The sequence below is a fragment of the Pocillopora damicornis genome, chromosome 11, assembly GCF_964200805.1.
Source record: "Pocillopora damicornis chromosome 11, jaPocDami1.2, whole genome shotgun sequence".
In the NCBI taxonomy this organism is placed as follows: Eukaryota; Metazoa; Cnidaria; class Anthozoa; order Scleractinia; family Pocilloporidae; genus Pocillopora; species Pocillopora damicornis.
In genome coordinates, this window is record NC_142680.1 from 2,887,705 (window position 1) to 2,909,608 (window position 21,904).

General features: G+C 36.3%; 1 protein-coding gene and 1 long non-coding RNA gene across 6 annotated transcripts; one reads left to right on the forward strand and one right to left on the reverse strand.

The window, feature by feature from the left end:
• The first annotated feature begins 209 nt into the window (after window positions 1–209).
• On the forward strand, window positions 210–20,239 carry LOC113674150 (NPC intracellular cholesterol transporter 1-like). Of its 5 annotated transcripts, XM_089187622.1 has the most exons (25): window positions 336–455; window positions 2,216–2,244; window positions 2,339–2,367; window positions 5,160–5,280; window positions 7,173–7,419; window positions 7,802–7,875; window positions 8,124–8,243; window positions 9,038–9,185; window positions 9,619–9,716; window positions 10,204–10,324; window positions 10,801–10,924; window positions 11,277–11,389; window positions 11,709–11,771; window positions 12,364–12,406; window positions 12,730–12,796; window positions 13,310–13,589; window positions 13,825–13,864; window positions 14,283–14,441; window positions 14,859–14,983; window positions 15,749–15,904; window positions 16,371–16,496; window positions 16,972–17,116; window positions 17,803–17,924; window positions 18,342–18,591; window positions 19,257–20,239. In XM_089187622.1, exons 4-25 carry the CDS (start codon window positions 5,162–5,164, stop codon window positions 19,307–19,309), a joined length of 2,793 nt encoding a protein of 930 aa, XP_089043748.1. In that variant the 5' UTR covers window positions 336–455; window positions 2,216–2,244; window positions 2,339–2,367; window positions 5,160–5,161; the 3' UTR covers window positions 19,310–20,239. The 5 variants fall into 5 exon arrangements, with proteins under 5 accessions (XP_089043746.1, XP_089043747.1, XP_089043751.1 ...); XM_089187621.1 differs by lacking the exon at window positions 2,339–2,367 and having other exon boundaries at window positions 317–455; XM_089187620.1 differs by lacking the exons at window positions 2,216–2,244; window positions 2,339–2,367 and having other exon boundaries at window positions 210–455.
• LOC113674154 (uncharacterized) lies at window positions 17,171–19,282 on the reverse strand. Its single transcript, XR_016181148.1, has 3 exons — window positions 19,213–19,282; window positions 18,322–18,578; window positions 17,171–17,721 (listed from the first exon to the last, which is right to left on the reverse strand). It is a non-coding gene; the product is annotated as an uncharacterized LOC113674154 (long non-coding RNA).
• Window positions 20,240–21,904: the final 1,665 nt, after the last annotated feature.

Here is a 21,904-nt window from a genome sequence, read left to right on the forward strand (position 1 = left end):
CGTACACACTTGTAACATAATCAACTTTACTCACTGGCCGACGTCAAGAGAAGGAGAACTTTAAGAATCAAAAGGAAGATTAGAGTATATCTTTTCAAATTCCAGAGATTTTCATCAGAATTTTATAACCAGAAGTTCCAAATCCCAAAATCTACACACGAAATCTTGTAGTAAAGACCTCTATAAGACCTCTATAAACACCACCGGTTGAAACACTACACGCGAAATCCCTACAAAAGCACATTCGAGAAGTAACTTCACGGTTCATGATTTGACATATTTTGCATTCTCTAATCGCGCCTGTCGAATTAATTATAGGTAGAAGCCTTCAGGCACAATGATTTAGACAGCTTAGGTCAGACTCACTGCCTCCGCTAACAATGCAAGCGCTCGGATGTTATGTCGCAAAATATCAGCTTGACTGCAACTATCTTGGTGGCTTTAGAAACAATATGGTAAGTCTGAATTTAGATATCTGCATGACATAACCAGTAACCAGTATTCTTTAAGGAATATCGACGATTTCCTTTTTTGAGTCACATTACGAAATTTGTCAATTTGACATCTTAGAAAAATCGTAATGAAAGCTAGAAAGCTTGAATGCCCTTGGAAAGGACAGCACTATTGATTGAACACAAGAGCGGACTCCGTTTCTACGAACAGTTATGCACTTAGTGTTCTGTTGCCTTTCATTTCCAAAATCATAAATATCTCATTGGAATCTGGTCAGATGCCTTCGCAACTCAAGGTTGCAATGTTACGCCCGCTCCTTAAGAAATCTTCTTTGGATCATACTCAATTCTGCAATTATCGTCCTGTATCGAATCTTTCATTTATTAGCAAAGCAATTGAAAAATTGGTAGCTAATCAACTTATCTCCTACATTAACGATTATGAGTTAAATGAGACATTCCAGTCGGCGTACAAGAAATATCACAGTGCTGAAACTGCACTTATTCGTGTTCACAATGATATTCTTTCTGCCATTGATAATCGTCGAATCGTAATTTTACTGTTGTTAGACCTTTCCGCTGCCTTCGATACAGTCGATCATACCATCCTCCTTTCTCGTTTACGTGTACGGTTTGGGATAGCTGGGAAGCCTCTATTATGGTTGCAATCTTATTTATCGAATCGCACGCAATATGTCTCCGTTGATGGTGGTACTTCGACGAAACATGACCTTAAATGTGGAGTGCCACAAGGATCTGTCTTGGGACCCATTTTGTATTTGCTTTATACTTCACCGCTTTCAGATATCGTAAAGAAATTTAACCTGAGCTATCATTTTTATGCTGACGACTCACAGCTTTACTTGTCTTTCCAACCAACCGTACTGGGTGATAGGGATCTAGCGGTTTCTAGCATCGAGAGCTGTGTGGATGAAATCAGTCATTGGATGATGGTTAATCGTCTTAAATTAAATAAAGACAAAACTGAATTATTGGTAATTTCCGCTAAACATCTTCCAAGACCACTCCTTCACGAAATTTCAGTTGCTGGTGAGACTATCCCTTCCGTGCAAAAGGCGAGGAATATCGGCACTATGTTCGACAGCCATTTTTGCTTTAAGGATCATATTACTGACATTTGTAAATCTTCATTTTATCATTTGCGAAATATTAGCTATATCAGGAAATATCTTTCAGCGACCACTACTGAATTGCTGGTTCATATGTTTGTATCTTCGAAGCTGGATTACTGTAATTCCCTTTTGTATGGCCTACCAGCCTACGCTATAAAAAGGCTACAACACGTCCAGAATGCCGCGGCGCGCCTCGTCACACTTACAAAAAAGCATGATCACATTACGCCTGTTCTTTTCAATCTTCATTGGCTTCCCGTTAACCAACGTATTATTTTTAAGATTTTACTTATAACCTACAAGGCACTTAACAACCTGGCACCGTCGTACATTTGTGATCTGCTTACATCTTACACCCCATCGCGTCAACTACGCTCATCATTCAAGCACCTTCTGGTTTCTCCATCCTATAACTTGAAAACATATGGCGCAAGATCCTTCTCTGTAGCAGCACCATCATTATGGAATGCTTTGCCAAGTGAAATTAGAAATGCTCAGTCTGTGTCTGTTTTTAAACGTAGATTAAAAACTTTACTCTTTAGAAAAGCCTTTTATAATTAATATTAGCTGTCTTAAGTGTTAATGTTTAAGTTTTTTTTTTTTTTGTTTTTTTTGTTTTTTTTTTTGTAGGCGCCGTTGAACAGTAGGATACTGGCGTGGTATAAATCTTTTATTATTATTATTATTATTATTATTATTTATAATTAATATTAGCTGTCTTAAGTGTTAATTTTCAAGTTTTTTTTCTTGTAGGCGCCTTTGAACAGTAGGATACTGGCGCGGTATAAATCTTTTATTATTATTATTATTATTAACAGTTAGGGAAAAAAGCGAAGTGGCAAACCTCCCAAGTACTAAAAATTATTTAGACCCCTCGCGACCAAACTTTTCTTTATAATAATTACATTTTTTATACAGGAAGTCGCCTCATCAAAAGGTGGTTTTCAGGCGAGTCCTGTTTTTAAAATTAAAATCGAAAAACTAAAAACTATAATAATAATTACACTAAACTTAATAAAATGGAGTTAAAAACTGCAGTCTCTCAAATTGCACTAAACGTGATGAAAGAGCTTAAAAACTCGGCAAAGTCACTCAAATTACAATAAGAATTGTGAGATGGCGTTTTTTAAACTGTTAACAGTTTCATTTTTTCTACCTTCTACTAGAATTTCATTCCATTCCAAACAAACAGGAAGAGTGTAACTGACCTTTACTTCTACGAGATCTATCAATTCTCAGGTCGCTGGCATGACGAGTTTGATAATTATGAATTGAGGAGCCGATGTTAAAATGATAATTATGATCTAAAAATCACAATAGTCTGTATATGACTTTATCACTTTAGCCATGTAGTTCCTCCGCTGAGACGAGTGAAACATGAGTTGTGAAACCGAGCATTTGTTATCTTAAGAATGCTAGATTTCCAACAAGCTCATAACACGGAGGCAATGATCTTTGTTCCGTGCTCTGGCGACTGTTTGATCAATTAGGTAAGATTTATTTACTTTGGCTTTCAAAAGAAAGTTCGAGTTAAAATGAGCTCGTTTTTTTTTCTTTTCTTCTCACCGCAAATCGAACCCTGAACTCTTCATCTTGTGTGCAATGTATGAGCATTCATGAAAAAAGTAAATGGACTTTCTGCAAAGCAAAGGAATTTTTGCAAGAGGACAAAAAGTGAAGCGACGCTGTCTTTAAATTCTGTTGAATTTTAGGGCTTCTAAACACAGATAGCTTTATCAACTTCTGTGATAAGCTAAATTCGGAGACAAATACACAAGCTAACAAATCGAAAAGGGCACATTTTTGAACGGATCAGTGCATAAACTTCAACGAGGGACCAATTTGCTTGGTTCGGTGTGTTGTCTGTCTACGGTCTTCCAAGTATTACGAACAACTGAACTACAGAGTATCTCTGATCAACACATGAGCTCTTGGGTTACTGTACTCTTGTTTTTAAAGTTTTCCAATTCATTGCGTTTATTGAGTTCCTCGTTTTATCATTATCTCCATGGTAACGTTCATGACATCTAAATGCGTGAATAGCTCGAGCTGTTACTTTATTTTTTTTATTTATAAACATCTGACGATCGTGATTTAAGCTGCTTAACACACTGGAAAATGATATGTATGCACCATTATCAACGATTTTATGATGAAAATAAATGTGACTGAAAACATAAGATCTCAAAAGTCCTGAACGACGAAGTAAGTTTTGAACTGAATGTAAGAGCGAGTGCTCGCGCACGAACTCCGGAAAACAAACTGTCATCTTGATTTCAGCATGAACCCCTTAGATTAAACAACTATGTATATTCCATGTAACTTAAGGAAGCATATTTTCCACATTTATTGTTCGTCTAAACCAAGATGTTTGCCGGATTTTTCTTTTCAAAATCAGCTATTTTGAATCAGGTCGAAACTGTAAACGCCACATCTGGTTCATCGGCTTCAGTTTCGGGGAACGTGTTAAAATTGAATTCCATTCCACGTCAGTACCGTAATTGCTTATCTTACAAATAATAGTTTTGCAAATTGATTGAAAACAAAGACACTTGTATGCAAGACACAAGTATAAACACTCTTCATGTTACTAATTCAAACTAAGGCACGGATAATTTTCACCGGCAGACTGTTCGTGCCACGACCGGTGAGAATGTTCTCTGTCTGACCGTTCCAAAGTCTGCTTGGACATTTTCACAATAATTTCTCTGTATCGTCTTTTAACTTAACAGTATGGACGTATCATCCAACCTTTTTTTTTTCGTCTCTCGAGTAAGGAGTCGCAGGTCAAAATACCATTTTCATAAATTATTTGGTTTCCCATCGTCCTCCCTCTCGGGAAAGTGGGACAGTCAGTCGTGCAGCAGAAAGAGACAAATAATAAACATGTTAATAAAAACGACAAATAAATTAAAGAATTCACCCTACAGCCCGATCTCAGGGGAGGCCTGGCTGCGAAGGAAAAAGGCTTGGTTACACTTGAGCGTACTGTAGAAATTTTTAACCTTAACGTGAATTGAAACGAAGTCTTGATTGCATACTTCTAAATAGAGAAAAAGAATCTGAAATTACGTCAACAAGAACTTTACTCGCGTGATGGCGTTTCTGGATATTTCTTTAGTTAATGTTATTTTAAATTGAGGATGGCTAAACGTATGGAAAAGACCTTCGCTTCTGAATTAACGCACTCCCAAATCTCATTAGTAGTTCTCCCTACGGTCTGTTATACAATTGCCGTGATTTTAGTTGGGAGAATTTGGGATTGGATCAACTTATAATACCCTTATTGAAATTTTTCTTTATTCTCATCACTTGTCTGCTTGACATTGTATCTATATTGTATGGAGAAATTCTTTCTTGGTCGCTCATGGGAATTAAAGAGTTAAGCCTATGCTATGGCCATGCTCGTTTTTCTAAAAAAATCAACACACGAGATTGAAAGAGACGAGAAGAGCATATCGTGATATGCTCAAATTTAACACTTGCGATCTACGATAATATACCCTCGACCTAACGACAGTTCACCCCGGACTTACACGAATTTATCCTGTCTATTTTGTAACATGACTTTCAGTGATGGAAACAGACACGGTTTCGGTGGAGCCACGTTGGAAAAGGTACCTGGGGCTACTTTGTGAAGCCCAGAAAACGGCGAGCAATTTTATCACCTCATCTCTAGAAAATTATTTTTACAGGTGAGTGACTTCAGTTTTACCTTCAATCGCGGGAACTGGGATTGCTACACATGGGTGGTATAGAATAGTTCTCATCGTGAAATAAAACCATAGAGTTTAAATATGTTTCGAGTCCGACTTAGCCTTGTTTTAGTCCGAGCCGCCAGACGAAGGTTAAAACGAGTCTGAAGAGGGCCCAAAACATATTCAGCGTGCAAAGAAAGTCGTGTCTGATAGCACGGGGCTAGTGGATTTTGCGATCGGGCTAGTGAATTCTGTGCTTAACTTACCCGAAGGGCAAACGAACATTTTTCGGAGAATCAAAATTACAGAAGTACTGTAAGACAAATATTTTAAATTCCTATTAAATTCATGCGGACCGAAAGTCGTTCCGACGAAGAGAAATCTGCATAAACAAGACGAAGTATCGCATTACATGTCAGACGAGACATATCGAGATCCCATATATCGAATAAAAGCAGATATTGAAAAAAAACTTTGGAGGTAAATGTTGCCCGTGACTAATTCTTACTAACTCAGAGAAAACTATTTGTCTAAATTTTGCTTCATAATCATTTCTGAGGAACGTAAACAAAAGGTTTTGATCCTGAACTCCAGTAAGAAAGCTATTATGGTTTTAGCAAATATTGGTCACGTGTGTTTCAATATGGTAAATTCTAAACACCGATACCGAAAGTGTTTGTTGATTAAAATATATAGACCACATCGTATTGTTTTCACTTTACACGAAAATCTTTCAGATAAGAAGTTGCCAGAGATGAAACGAACATTTTTGTTCTCTTGAAACGTAAAACCTTTTGTTACTTGTAACAAGATGAACCACAAATTTTCATAATTTTTGTTTACAGAATTTGTTCGCTGATACGTGACTCGGTACTTGCACTGAGACGACTCTCAAACAAACATTCTTCAGAAAAATGATCTTCTGAATGCACTACTTTTGAATGAGAAGCAAACTGATGAAAGCTATCAAATTTTTATCCCCGTTAATAATATAAATATCTCTCCTGTCAGCTGCTAAGAAATACTCCGGCGGGAAATTTTTTTGGCGGCAAATTGGAGAATGAGGCGCTTTCACTGGCAGCTTTTCGCGTTGTCGACGTTATCGTTAAGTGTGTCCATTGAGAACTTTGGTTTTACGGTTCCAACGCCGTTTTTTTTTTCTCAAAAAATGTGTTTCTAAATTATAAAATGTCTAAAATGCATGATAATCATTCACGTGTTGCGGTGGACTTAGAAAAAATTCTGCAGTGTGACAGCGCCGAGAGCAAAACAACTCTCTTTTTTTTCTGCTTGCGAAAAAATTTTTTCGGGCAAGTAGGAATGACTTTCGGGCTAGTAGATGTTACGTGCAGCTTGCCCTTCAGGCAAGCTGTAAAACTGACTTTCTTTACACCCTGGTATTTAAAATTTGACTCGCAGAATGGGCATAATCTTTTTTTTTCCTTGATAATCTGGGGTTGTGTGAAACGATAAAATTAAAACATATCTTATTTAGTAGTATTACAAGAGCTTCATTACCTTTGGTGTGGGAATATGAATGGAAATAACATATTAGTATAAGGCATTCAGTTAAAAAAAAATATTGTAAACAGTTGATAATTACCAATTTCGATGGCGGTCTTACTTTGTAAGTGAGTAATTGTTATCTTTTCTTTCTAAGAGAAAATAGTTCATTCAACTCCACTGATAATTGCAAATGATTATACCGTTCGATTCCAATTGTGTTTGGAGCACTTCACATAATCCGACTTCCCTAGCCAGGGGTGCTGGTCGTGTAATTTAACGTCTTACCAGACTTGACATGTTCAAATGACCTCGGTAGTCGTACTTATTGATGTGCTATGTGTAATATGTGATATGCGATATGTGATTTGTGCTTACATATTCAGATTGGGGAAAGTAGTCAGCGGCAGTCCATGGATCACCATTTTTATTTCATTAGCTATTTGCGGAGTGTGCCTCTTAGGTGTTCTTAAGTTTACAAAGGAGAATAGAGCAGATAAGCTTTGGACGCCACAAGATTCGACCGTCCAAAGACACAAATTGTGGATACAAGAGAACTTCCCGGCACAGATGAGAGTGTCTAGTGTGCTTCTTGTGGCCGTTAATGTCCTCACTCCCGAAGTAATGAAAGAGGTAAGAAATCAATCAAAGTCGACCACCCCAAATTATGCGGAGAATTCCTCGACAGAAGATGTCTGCACTGCCCCAGTCTTGGTGAAGTTAATTGACCTGGATAAATCTGAGTGAATGAGAATACTTTGTCGTACCCATTATAGATATAACTTGTGTAACTGGTAATTCAATTTGTCTGCGCTATGGCAATTAAGTGGTGAAGCCGCGAGAGGCTTGGGACGGAAGATAGTTATGTTCCCCTTCCGACTTCACCAGTCATCTCTTATCGCAAGCAAACCGTAATGCCTACAAAAAAACCGCCAGCCACGTAAGACACCATTAATATTTTAAAAGTATCACAAATTTGTCTTTTTCTTTCACTGCTTTTTTGCTTTTTTTACAGGCTTTAATGGTCCATGAGAAGGGAACAAAAATTGATGAAAAGACCGAATATTCCTGGGAGAATATATGTTTCAGGTAGGGATACCTGAATAACCGGTTTGGGCCTTTCTGTGCGTGCGTGGGTTTGTTTTGTGTGTGTGTGTGTGGAGGGGGGAGGGGGGGGGGAAGGTAAAATGTATCGTCGGGTTATCCCTTTGTATTTCGTCGGGTTCTCCTCAGACACTGTTTACCTGCCGCCAGTCTGAGGTCTCCCAGCTCAGATCAAAACGTAAAGAAAAGAAAAATTTAACGGGCTGACACTGACATTGTTTGAAATGTTTCAGAATTGGCCCGATTTGTTTAAAAAGTGGTTTATTGGAGCTCTGGTCTTTTGACGAAGCTGTAATAAACCGTCTCACAAGAGAAGACATTTTGGAAAAGATAAACCAAGAAGTTATAATAAGGTGAATATCAAACCTATACAAGTCTTCATTTCATGCACATCTTTATTTCTAAAGCGATTAAGACAAATTTTCATTTGTGTCAAAGGTGACTGGGCTTGACTTTACCAAGCTTGGTTATAAACACAGAACTACGCCTTCTGCCGACAAATATGTTAAATCAGCAGAGTTCATATAATTTTTCCCATCACTGTTATTGTTTTTGTTATTATTGTTATAATTATGGAGGCAATTTTTAAATTGAATGTCGAAAGTAATCGGGATTGCTTTGATTTTGCTCTACTTTACTCTGTGATCTTAGTCAGTTTCACTTTGAGTTCTCATTGGCTCTTAAAGTATTTCCCTTTCTTCTGATTGGCTCTTAAAGTATTTCCCTTTCTTCTGATTGGCTCTTAAAGTATTTCCCTTTCTTCTGATTGATCATTGTGATTACTTGGTTTTGGTTTCACGACACATCTATCATCATTAATCGTTCATTACTATTATTATTATCATTATCATCGTTATTATCAATTTCATACCGTTGAGTTATGAGCTTATAAGATATGTCGATATTTGAGGGCAATTTGCGATATAGGAAATAACAGTTTGTGGAACATCGCAGCCACTGAAAAGAAGTAATTTGCGATCAAGGAAAATTTGGAAAAAAGTGAGATCTTTCATACCGAAACGTAGATTACAGTTGATATTGCGATCTTAGAACGGCTTTGTTCATGTATGTATATTTTTCAAGTATGAATTTTTCTTTTGAAGAGTTTTTCTCTCTTTATTTTTCTTTTTTCTTTGTAATTTCGTAGTCCAATGACCAGAAAAAAGTTTGATTTATCAAAGTACATCGGAGGAATCAAGAGGAACTCGACTGGACACGTGGTTGCTGCAGAAGCTACTACTCTTTTGTTTGGAATCAAATTCAATCCAAAACTGAATGCAAAGGAAGGACGTTTGGTGGGTTACATTACACTTCTTTGTTATGAGTGGTGAGAGATAAAGACGTATACTTAGGTCATTACAAAATGCACAACCATTATTTTACGTTAGACTCGTACCCTTGTTGATTTAACTTTTATCCCCTAAAATTACACGAAGAACAGGTAATTTCAGATTACGGTAATCTCGTCTGTGCAGGACTCAAAAAAAAAAATTAGAAAAATTTGGGCAAATTGACAAACATTATAGTTAATCTGAATCTTATCAACGAGTTTTGCGTAAACAATACCTTGCACTAATTGATGAACCATTTTCACAAACATGACATCGGTGTAACTGGTGTAAATGAAAGTAGGTTCACGCTATCAGTCAAACTACTCGTACCAATGTAACTATATTTTCTATTAAGGAACAGAAAAAGCTGTGATAAAATGGAAATATTTCTTAACAGGAGGATAAGGTGGTCGAGAAATGGGAAACAGAATTCAATAAACTGATGGACACTACTAAAACAACTAATGCGAAGCTTTACTACATGACAGAAGTTAGGTATGAATTTTTCAAATTTGTTGCCACAAATCCATGTTATATTTTTAAGAGGTTTTTAACGTGACCTAGCTAGGGAAGAGTATTGGGAAATCCCCGTCACTTTCTGGCTTGATAACACTGACGTTGTTACCAACATTCTAGACAACAGCAGGCGGGTTATCTGTTACATAGCGAAAAAGTTATCAATTATTCACCTTAGTAGAGGTAAATATTCACCACTTTCACTGGCACCGATGCCAATATTGTTTTAGATTATATTACTCAGTAATCTCACAATTACATTCTTCCTTTCAATATACCAAAACATAATTAAATTTTCACTCGTGACGGGCGATCGTAATGTCTTTTCGGTCGCTGGCTGATTACTTTTGAGCTAACCAATCAGCACGCGCGAAAAGCTCTAATCACCTGTGTGGTATTTTCTAATAGAACGGATATGAAGCTTTAATAAGACTCTGTAGGATTCTTCTCTTCTCGTGCCTTGTAGATTTGAAGGAGATGTAGACGAAAGTATTCAAGACGACATCATTCTGCTTTCTTGTGGATACATCCTTGTTACTTTCTATGCTTCTGTAATGCTGGGAAATTTCAGTCGCATGAATACCAAGGTAAGTGTTTCATCCTCTGATTTCTGTCACTCATTTTAGGCACACTTTAGGCATGTTAACTATCCGTCTAGATCCTCTGGTTGCAATAACCGAGATGTCGATAAGGATACTTTAACATCAGTATGCATATTCTCCATGCTGACAAAAATAATTCCACAATCAAGAGCTTTTTGAGTTGGTAGTCATTTCCTCAAGTCTCACGATGTTAATGCGTGATTCAAGGGTGGCGTTGTAAGGAGATTAGTGTCAAAGGGTTCAAGGTTTCTATATAACGGAGCAGTGTAAAAGACAGTAAATTGGATCAGAAAAATAAATTGCCGCTGTGTGAAAAGGAAGCAACATTAGGAGCAAAACTTTTTAGGGCCCTTAGCTAGGTTTGTAGTTCCAAAGAAAGCCAACATCCTCTTAATTAGGACTCTATCACGATGACATCTCTAAAACAATCTTTAATTCATTTTCTTATTACCTGCATACAGGTTTGGCTGGCGTTATTTGGGGTTCTTTGCGTTGGCTTATCTATCGGTGTGTCATTTGGAATAGCAAGTGCATTTGGAGTTTTCTACGGTCCGATTCATTCTACATTACCTTTCCTTTTACTTGGTAAGTGTACCTGAATGTGAATGGAGGCATGTGGATCTGACAACTATCAATTTTTGAAGCGAGTTAAACACCGGTGGTTGGTTTGGAAAAGATATGAGTGAAAAACCACAAAAATCACAATGTGCATGAATTTCTTTTCGTTTCTCAAGTGTTAAATTAATATAAATTATGTTGGCGAAGTATTATGAAGGAATTTATCATAACGATATCTGTACATTTTCAAGCAGAAAATCGAGGAACAAAAAATATCAACTTAATGTGTGAGCTGAAATGATGGGAAATGAACGGGAGACAGTAAATGCAATTGATATTCAAATATTAGGAGTGAAAAGGTTAGAATGTTTCTTCGTAGGTATTGGAGTGGACGACATATTTGTGATCGTTCAAGCTTGGAGCAATTTGGCACCAGAAATATGCCAGACCCAACCAATACAAGAACGACTTGGACTTACTCTGAAACATGCTGTAAGTTGTAAGAGGTGTTCATCCTACTAAATAATAGTGTGCACCTGCTATTGGTTAATGGTGTAATGACCAGAGTGGAATGATGGGAGAAAAGAAAAGTTTTTATATTGCGAGTTGCGGACGTGTGATTAACAAACTTAGCGCACTTTTATTTCAAACAATCAGGGCGCGCGAATAAAAAAAAGATTTAAAAAAAATGAAATAAAAAAGATAAAAACTGAGCATTAAGTAGAGTTAGAAAGCAGTTCCTAATTCATTCAGTGTCGAGTTGCGCATGATCGCATCAATTCAGCCATACTATGTTGCTGTCTTGTTTCAGGGATGCTCAATCACCATCACAACTTTGACGGATTTTCTTGTATTTCTCATAGGATCAACTACGGTTTGTACGAATATTTATTCAATGTAATTGTAGTTTTAATTAGTCCGGTTTTCCTTGGTCTTCCTTACAGCCACTCTAAGGGATATCATTTAACGCTCCTTCAGGAGGGGCGGGGAAAGGGGGATGGGTTGGGGGAGGGGAGGGAATGGGTTTGGGGGAGAGAACGTTGCATGACATTCCAAAAATGGCTGCAAAAGAAATAAGTTTTTACATGAACTGAATAGAAAAAATCTTATCATGTAAAATTAGAATACACAAACAAAACTAAGACACCTCATTTGAAGCAGTTTTGGATTCATTTGAGTTCACGGGTACAACAAACTACAAACAAACGAAAATGCAGGGGAAAAAAGACTCATTATTGACTTAATTAAGAGTCCTTCAGATGCTCTAAATTACAATTCCACTAGTTAATGAATAAGCAGAATAAAATTTCTACTTTAAAAAGAGATTGAACGAACTTGCACTGCTGCTTTTTGTAATCCATTGCATTTTTCACTTCTGCAATGTTCACACCTTTTCCTTCTAATCTTTTCAACCTTCTAGTTTGAAAGTTGCACATGACCGTGATTTTTTTGATATTTTATTGCAGTTATTACCAGCACTGAGAGCATTCTGTATTTATGCGGCAATAGGTAAGTGATTTTACCCATACACAGGGAAGTGGGAATGGAATCGTTCAGGTAAGCAAGTCAGATGCTACATTAACGCCTTACATACCTTAGAGAACATGCACGTCTTGGTGATTATCACACTCTTATCAACTTTCCATACCTGAAAGCAGGTCAAATGGCTACCTGGAACTATTAACGTTTTCACCTTTCAATTTTTAAAGAACCTTTAGCCCCTCATAAAAAGAGCAAGGTGAGGTGAACCCCAACATTCTAGAGATATTGTGCGCAGTATAGCATGAAAGTATTAACCCATAGCGTTTTAACTTTGGTTTGTATTACATTAGGTGTTTTGGCAGACTTCATCCTTCAAGTTACTTTATTCACAGCGTTATTGGCGATCGACGCGCGAAGGTAACATTCTAGTCGTGATTGTTACCACTCGCGTTAAGTTGCTGAAATCAGATTTGCTGAAGTTAAAACAAGCCCTGTAAATTTAGTATTTTACTTTTACCTTTCAAAGATCTGCACATTCGCCTTCCGAACAGCTGGATGAGCCTCTTCACTTTTTTCGAATTGCAAATTATTACGATATCACTTACAAGGTGCTTTTCCCAGGATAGTATCTTTTGAGCTGATCATCCTTACGTGATCTTTAAGGAACAAACAACATTCATGTCATATAAAAGGGGCAACAATGCGTGTTATTTGGTCAAGAAAAATTATGCAATCACTTTTAATTAATCATACAAAAAACGTAAAAGATTTGCTACTCTTTTTTTTTGGTGTGAATCATCTTTGGCCTCTTGGGCCATCGTCCTCTTCTCTTCTTTGATTTTGTCGAAATACAATCTTAATACCTCCCTTTGGCTCATTCATGTTCTCCAGAACTGACTGAAAACCATTCTTGTTTTCTTGTTGATGCAGGCAAAAGAAAAAAAGGGATGGCCTTTGCTGCTGTTGCATAACGCTACCAGATAACTATCGAGAGAGCTCCCTTGCAAAAAAAAACTTTCTCAAAACGAGCATGGACAAGATTGGAGCAGCTATGCTGTCTCTTCCTGGGAAGGTTATTGTGATCGTCATAACAGGAGCCCTGTTTGGCTTTAACCTCTATGGAGCAATTATGCTAAAGCTGTCCTTCGATCAGAACCGCTTTTTGCCTCCTGACTCTATGTCCTACAAGTATACGTTTACCAACAGAAAGGTAACCTCGCAATCTTGGATAAAACTGTCCACACATATTCTGTCTTTACATTTCTCTCCTCTGTGTCACACACCGTCTATTCCTACCTATTTCCTTCCTTCCATAAACTATAGGATATAGATGTTGGTCTCGAAGTTGGTCTTTACTTGTACTGGAATGTTATCAAGCAATACTTTCCGAAAGATAATCGTTTCCAGTTGGAGTAATCTCAAAATTATTTGTTCTTACATTGCAGTATTTTCCAGTAAACGGGGCCTCAGTGAACATATATACAGGTACGCTTAGCAAGGGGTTTTTAAAAATTCACTTCTATCTTCACTGAGAAAATTCTAAGAATTTTAAGTGTTTCTTATGATAATCTACTACATTTGTATTAATCTTAGTTCAAGTATTTCATAATGGCCCACTTAGTTTAAACTTTGTCTCAAGCGTGAAAAAACTGGATCAACTTGGTGACTCAAAAACATCAAGTTGAGGATTACTTTGTCCTACTTTACGTTTAACTTCTTTCCAAAAGCTGTTCTCGCCAGTAGAGGTTTAAAAGTTGCACAATTCGACTTCAAAAACAGCTGTTAAAAAAATAGGTTTCTCATTTCATAATTTTTCCCATGGATTTGACTGCCAACTTAAATTTCATGAACAGGACTAGTACAGGAGCGTGTTATGCGGATCTGTTAACTTTTCTTTCCTCAGGAAAGTTCGATTACTTTAAAGAACAAGATAAACTTCACAGGGTCTACGACATTGCAGTCAGTGACAAAAAATATATAGTTTCTAGTTCCATAAACAGTTGGTATGAAGACTTTGTTAGCTGGGCTATTGACAAGAAACCAGGAAAGTGTATCCAGAAAAGTAAGCATATGACATATTGAAAGCTAGACAATGATTCAAGTAATCAGAGGACATGAAACTTTCCAAACAATACGCATCATGTGCGCTCTTGTTACGCATTTCGCCGAGTTAACTGTTGTTTTTTAAGAAAAACAAAGAACTGATGGCTTGTTTGTTTATCAAATTATGCCATAGTTTTGATTAATTTGTGACAGTAATGTGTTTTAAAAACTGAACAAATGCTATTCGTCAACATTCTTGTTGACTTATGGGTTTCGTAAAAGCGTAAAAGAAGTCTTGTGTGAAATCTAAGCGCTAGTTGTCACCCAGCGTTTCATTTAAGGATACACCAAGCAAAATAGGAAAATGACTTTAAATAAGCATTAGCTTCTAATGGTCGCATCCTATCTCAGCTCCAAAATGTTTTCATCTTTTAAGGGAGGATCACCAATGAGACATGTTTTTATCCATGGCTGGGCGAGTTCCTTCGTACTTCTGGTTTCAGTTATCAGAGTGATATCAGGACTGAAAATGGAACTGGTCAGCATCCATTACAGATTCTGGTAATACTCAACCAGTGTTGCTATACGTCTGCTCACTTATAGCTCACAGTTGACAATAAAATGTGGTGAGAACAAAAATGTGATACACGAGGCACAGCCAAGTTTCATTAATGGTTTTACCACATTTTGACATCTACTGTGACATATTTCTCAATGGACCCACAGCAACATGGAATCGATTTGCTTTTTTTATAAAAAAAGAAGCAACGAACTAGCAATGATGACCTCATCTATGAGTCCGTTCTCGAATAGATCATAACTTAGGACCAACAAAATGCGAACGTAGCTCAGCTCATCATATACAATCAATTAGTTGTGGTTTCATCTCCTATGTAAATTATTTTGGCAGATTGTCGCACATATTAAGTGCAATTGCTTTGTCAAAAATTTGCATATAGAAGAAAAGGATATTTCTTACTATGCATTACACATCCCGTATCTCAATTCTCAAATGTCAGTTTTAAAAGACACTTAAAAAGTATTTTTTCAACAAGCTTATAACTCTTTTAATTTTTTTTGATGATAGATGTGTTTAATTATCTTAGAATTTTGAACTTAGTTTATTCTTATACATTTTTTCCTTTTTTTTTTTAGCTTTTTAATAATCTTTAATGTAAAGCGCCAGGGTGAAATTAATGGATTTGGCGCTACATTAATACTTTTATTTATTTTTATTTTCTCGCGTTGCCCTCAGCTACAGTTGATTTAACATCCTCTCAACCTGGAGAATGTTATCCATTATTCACATAAATGCTCTCACAATAGGCATCTCAGATACGCTTGAGGCACAGAAACTTGGACTCAACGCGAGAAGAAGTGAAAGCAATGGAGAATTTACGAGACAAAATCAAAACCGTGTTTCCTAATGACAGCCTCGGATTTCCGTTTTCACCATATTACTTTACAAGTGAAACAAATAAGGTACACCTTTTTGGCTGAGTGTTTAGCACACATCAAGTAGACCGTACATAAAAAGAAACTTTGAATAAGTTATTACCAGCCACAGCAACTCCCCTTTTTTCTGTAAAATAAGACATTTTCTCACGTACATAACTATGATATGATTCAGTGAAGACTCACGACAGTTTGGGTTTAACATTTCTCAAACTGTGACTTCTTCAATTCTTTTGCCTAGGTCCATGAACACAAGTAGGCAGTCAAATTTTTATATCATGAATAGCCCTTTATCAGGAAAGCCTTGATTGACATTGTTGTTAAATTCTATGGCAAATGCTTCATTAATTGTCATGGCAACATCGATCGCTGTTTTGAAATTCATTATTCAATCATCTTGTACTCCTGAACAATTGCAGGGGTACATGCCTGTATAAACTTGCTTGCCAGTAGTTAAGAGTATAAGCAGAGTAATTTAATTTCATTTATTTAGATTATTTCAACGGAGCTTTACCGAAACACGGGCCTGGCACTTTTAACAGTATTGGTGGCTACTGCTGTTGTGCTACCAAGCTTGAGGACATGCTTTTTAGTATTTTCCTGTGTTGGATTTACATTGGTGGGTGTAACACTGTCTCAATTGACTTGAGTTGTAAAATTGTTATGTTAATGATGTAGCAACATTTCATACTAATGATGTAGCAACATTGTCATGGTAGTGATGTAGCAACATTGTCATGGTAATAATGTAGCAACATTGTCATGATAATGATGTAGCAACATTGTCATGTTAATGATGTAGCTACATTGTCATGCTAATAATGTAGAGAGATTGTCATGTTAATGATGTAGCAACATTGTCATGTTAATGATGTAGCTACACTGTCATGCTAATAATGTAGAGAGATTGTCATGTTAATGATGTAGCAACATTGTCATTGTATTTAGGTGTAGATATAACATGCAGTAGTGGTTGTAGTAGCAGAAGTTGATGTTGATGTTGATATTAACAATGATGATGACAATGACTATTTTCTTTTACCATAATGGACTTAAAACACGTTGGCCATTTAACATTACTTTTCAAAAAACAGGTTGGAATAATGGGAACGATCCATTTTTGGGGTCTGACAATTGATATTGTGACTACCATTTGTGTTGTGTTGGCCATTGGATTGTCTGTGGATTACTCATCCCACATTGGACACACTTTCATGATAAGATCTGGTACACGAAAGGGTAAGTTGGGAAAAAGAGATCCATGCAGCATAACCCTTTAACTCTCGAAAGTGGTTAACATGTTCCTTCTTCCTGTATTATCCAGGAAACAAGTGATGAGAATACTCAAACTTACCAACTAACACCAATTTCTCTTCACTAAATTACAAGGAAATGTGTAACAGCCAAAGGGGAGAATTAAGAAACAGATCTTAGGAGTTACACAGTTAAACAATTGATAATTAATGTAATTCATATTACTTTGTTATTGTGACCACAGCATCAGTGAATTTTTTTTACTGAAAAATTTCGTCAATATCTTGGTAGTTTAGTTCACTTTGGTTAATTATGAGTGTAACTTGAAACTGACAGAGGACAATATTCATTTTGTCTCATTTTGCCAATCAAATCATGACAGCCATTAAAGAGGGAGGCAGAAGTGTCTTAGGTCACATGTGAGCCACTATCTTGTCAACAAAAGTTATAACTTCTCATAATAAAAACCTTACATGTCTCAAACTCTAGACTCTACAAGAAAATCCTGATAGAACCTTGATTAACAGCTTTTCCGTGTCCCATAGCCTCCAATAGGTTAAGTCAATATTGTGCTACCTGAAGTCTCATGCCTATAAAATAATGTAGACTCTGAGTAAGTCCATCGAACAGTAATTTTTAAGAATTTTTATGCTTAAATTATTTTCTTTGAGAACGAGCTCTGACCACCCTACGTGACATGGGACCTGCAGTTTGGAATGGTGGTTTTAGTACATACATAGCTGTTGGCCCTCTGGTGCTTTCCAATTCTTATCCGACAATGACTTTCTTTAAGGTAAGATATCATGGTAATAACTTTCAAGTAGAGCACTTTTCAACTGAGTCTAGCAATCAAAATTTCAAAAAGATCAAAAGTAGCTGATGATAGCTTGGAGTGAAAACAAGCAAACTTTCTTACACAACAAAATAAAAGCTAGCAACCAAGTCACAATTGGTTTTAGTTTGTGTCCAATTGGTTGAAAAAGTGGCACAAGTTTTATAGGCATAGAGCAAAGTAAAGCAAAACCAACACAGGGTAAGACTTCTTCTATAACCTTCAGTCATACCGCTGTGGGTAACAAAAGACCATTTTTGGAGTTAAACACAGAATTGAACAGCAGTGATCATTGGAGGTAATTAAGACACACTATAGCACTTTTGCCAGTCAACCTTAGCCTAAAACTTGTACTTACCAATTTTTATTAATCATCAGGTGTTTTTATGTGTTGTATTTTATGGATTATTCCATGGCCTTTGCTATCTTCCTGTATTGCTCTCCCTGATTGGACCTTCCCCATACAATTCTTCTGAGGACAACACAAAGCAGAGTCCATCATCTTCCAAGCCTGATGACAGCACTGATTGTAAAGGAGCCTATACTAATCCTACACTGGCAACAAGCACTGGAGATCTGCTAAATGTTGGTGCTAACCAGCAAAAATTCTCCCCTCTGTCAATTGAAGGTAAATGTATAAGTTACGTGATAAGTTTTTGCCATTGCAAGTTTTCAAAATCATTGGTGACCCTAATACAACACAGTTTTAGCTACTGCCTGATAATAGTATTTTAGACTTATTTGCATTACCTATAAGGAAATAAGCTTCTATATACATAACTTTTTATTGAACCAAGGATCAAAGATTTCTGGTGACAAACCTTTGGTAATTGACAACTTAACCAATGATTGACAGCAGGTTGGGTATTGAGCACAAACAATTTTGAGATGCGTACTCTGATTGCAAACAAAATATGATTACTTCTGCCATGCTTTGACATCAATCAGTCAACTGGAGACCTTGCCGTTGGTTTAACCTTTTAACCCTCTTACTCTACAGAACTCAGCTTTTCACACTCTGCCACATAACTCTTAAAGTTTTAGTCTTCAACATGTGGAGTAAAATATTAAAAAATGTCTGCTAGCTGATGTCTTCTTTAATTCTTTAATATCCAGCCACTGCTCATGTCTCAAATACCTCTGTTTTCAATGTCCTAATCACTTGTTTAGCCAGTATGCACGGTTCTTAGTTGCACTGGGAAGTCTTCACATTATCCCAAATTTCACTCTTAAACTAGAAAATTTGTACCTGGTGACCCTCAGTATGCTGACATTTCTTTCTTCTTGTACTAGATTTGGATGCCACAACATTAGTTCTTGAGAGTGAAAGAAAGAAAAGTGAATGAGGAATTTTTTTCAGGCTACAAATCTAGATGAATATGGACTCTTAATGGAAACACACATATATCATTAACTGCAGCCTTTCAAATTCGTCAGTAAACTAAAAAGAATTGTTGTAGAATGAAAAAGGAATTTAGAACCTTGAAATTCTGTTCATCAGTCTATGACAACTAATATAAAAACAGCATTTAAAATAAAATAATCTACCAGGCAATAATTTTTGAGATAATTATTACATCACTTTGTATTGTACAGCTTGAGCATACTGCTCTTGGGTTGATTTCTTAGCTATAACTATAGAGGGAGGATTAGATTAAAAAATCAAATGAACAATTGAGGGGATGGGTAATTTGCAATTGCTAATTATTCTCTTCATCTCACCTCTGGCTAATTTTAAACTTGTACAGTTTTCTAATGTTTTGGAACTTTTCTTTCCTTTTGCCCTTTGATTATGCTTGAAATTCTAAAGAAGAAACCAGCTTATTATTGCAAATTGTATGATTTTCTTCAAATAATTATTACTTTGCATTATTCATACATTTGAGAATGGCATTTTATTGACAACAACACATACAAATAAACATACAGATAGTTGTTTCATACTGCTATGGGTAACAAAAGGATGTAGGAAAGTTCAGGAGTTAAACACAAATTAACCCTTTACACCCTGACATCAGTATACATATTCTCCACTCTGTTCTCTAATTGTTTCCTAAGGTTCTCACAATGAGAATTTGGTTTTCAATGTAGAGCTTCTTCAGTTGGTGATCATTTAATTCATTCTCATGACCTTAATGTTTGATTCAGGGGTGATATTGTAAGGAGAAATTAGATGCTAGTCACTCTTAAGGTTTACAGGGTTAGGACAGGAAAGATTATTGGGGTTAAGAAATGACATAGCAATTTGACCAAATAAAATTTGCTTTGAACTTGCATTAACCTGAATTCTCATCAGGTGTTTTTTTTGTGTGTGTTGTGTTCTAAGGATTATTCCAAGGCCTGTGCTATCTTCCCATATTGCTCTCCTAACTATTGGAAGACCAGATTAACTTTTGCAGGATGACATATTAATTGACTTTGTTAATATTTTCATGAATCTATGATCATTAATATAATAACAGCATTTGGAACATAATCATGAATGTATTTACCAAACCATAATTTTTGTAATAATTATAAAGTCAGCTGTAATCATGCATATAGTAATCATTACGTTGTAATCATGCATATTGCATGCTGTGTGGGAAGTTGGATTGGATTTGTTTATTTATTTACCAACATAACTATGAAGGGAAGATCATGAGATAAAAATATTGAATGGAGGATTGAAGGAATGACTAATTTGTGCTTGCTACAAATATATATTCGGTTCAATTCTCCCCTCTAACCGATGTTAAAACGTGGTAAGAACAAGGTGTTACCACATTTTGATGTCATCTGTGATCTATTTCTGAAGTCAAACCCATGACAACATGGAATCTATTTGTAAAATGTCGTTAATGGTGACGTTATCTATCTGTATGCCATACAACAGATCATAAGGAATGTATCTGTTAACATGATGAAAAAATTAACTTTTAATTGGAAGAAACCTGTAATTCAATCATAATGAAGAGAGGACAAGGTTTTCGTATCAACTGACATACTTTGTTATGCATACAGTTCTTTCATCTAAGAAAACAATGACGAAACAATATTCGGAAATCTTTTCGTGTAAAAGTCACCTGAAGGAGCTTTAATTTAGTAGGGCAGGTTATTAGCAGAATTGACTAGACCTTGTCATTGTTGAGACACAAAACTTACATTCTTACTTCTTGTGGTTACGAATATGACAGCTAAACTACACTTCCACAGGATCCTATTTTCTTGTAGAAGCTGGCTTTCGATTAGATTTTCTCCCGCTCGCTTCAATCCATAGGTACGCCTTTGCAATTTCCACACATTGTAGTTCAGTTCACTCCAAGGCTCCAACCTTGTAAGAACTTGGTAACTATGGTGTCTTTTTGGAGTGGTGTGAATACTTAATGTAAGGGCATTTTTTGTGTCTACTCCAAAAGTTTACCAAACATCCTCAATTTTAGGAAAGGGCAGCTTCATCGTATTTTTTTCCTTTTAGAATGGAAAGTCAGGTAGTTTGATAAAATAGGGTAATTTAGTGTTATCAACGGAGTTGAAAACGTAAACTGACCACCGTAAAGAGTTTAAAAGCTGACGTTTCGAGCGTTAGCCCTTCGTCAGAGCGAATGACGCAGCACCACGGTTTCTTTAGAAACTTAGCCCCTTTATCAGTTTAATAAAATATCTACCGACTGTCTCTGAGAGTCTGCTTTCAAAGGAAAAACGATGAAAAAGTAGGAGGATTTAAAAAAAGCGAAAAAAAAAAAATGAGGAATTGATATCTTAAAACTTCCTTTTACGAGATCATGACTTTTAAGATAAGAATCAAGCCTGATTCTCTCTCAGTGTTTTTTTATGGAACGGACACCTTTATCCGCGTTGTTTTGATCGGAAAATTTGATTCCATCCTTTCAGTCTCACACACTAACAATGTGATCTTCTGCAATCTGGATTTAACTTGAATGCATCGTGCTGAAATAAAT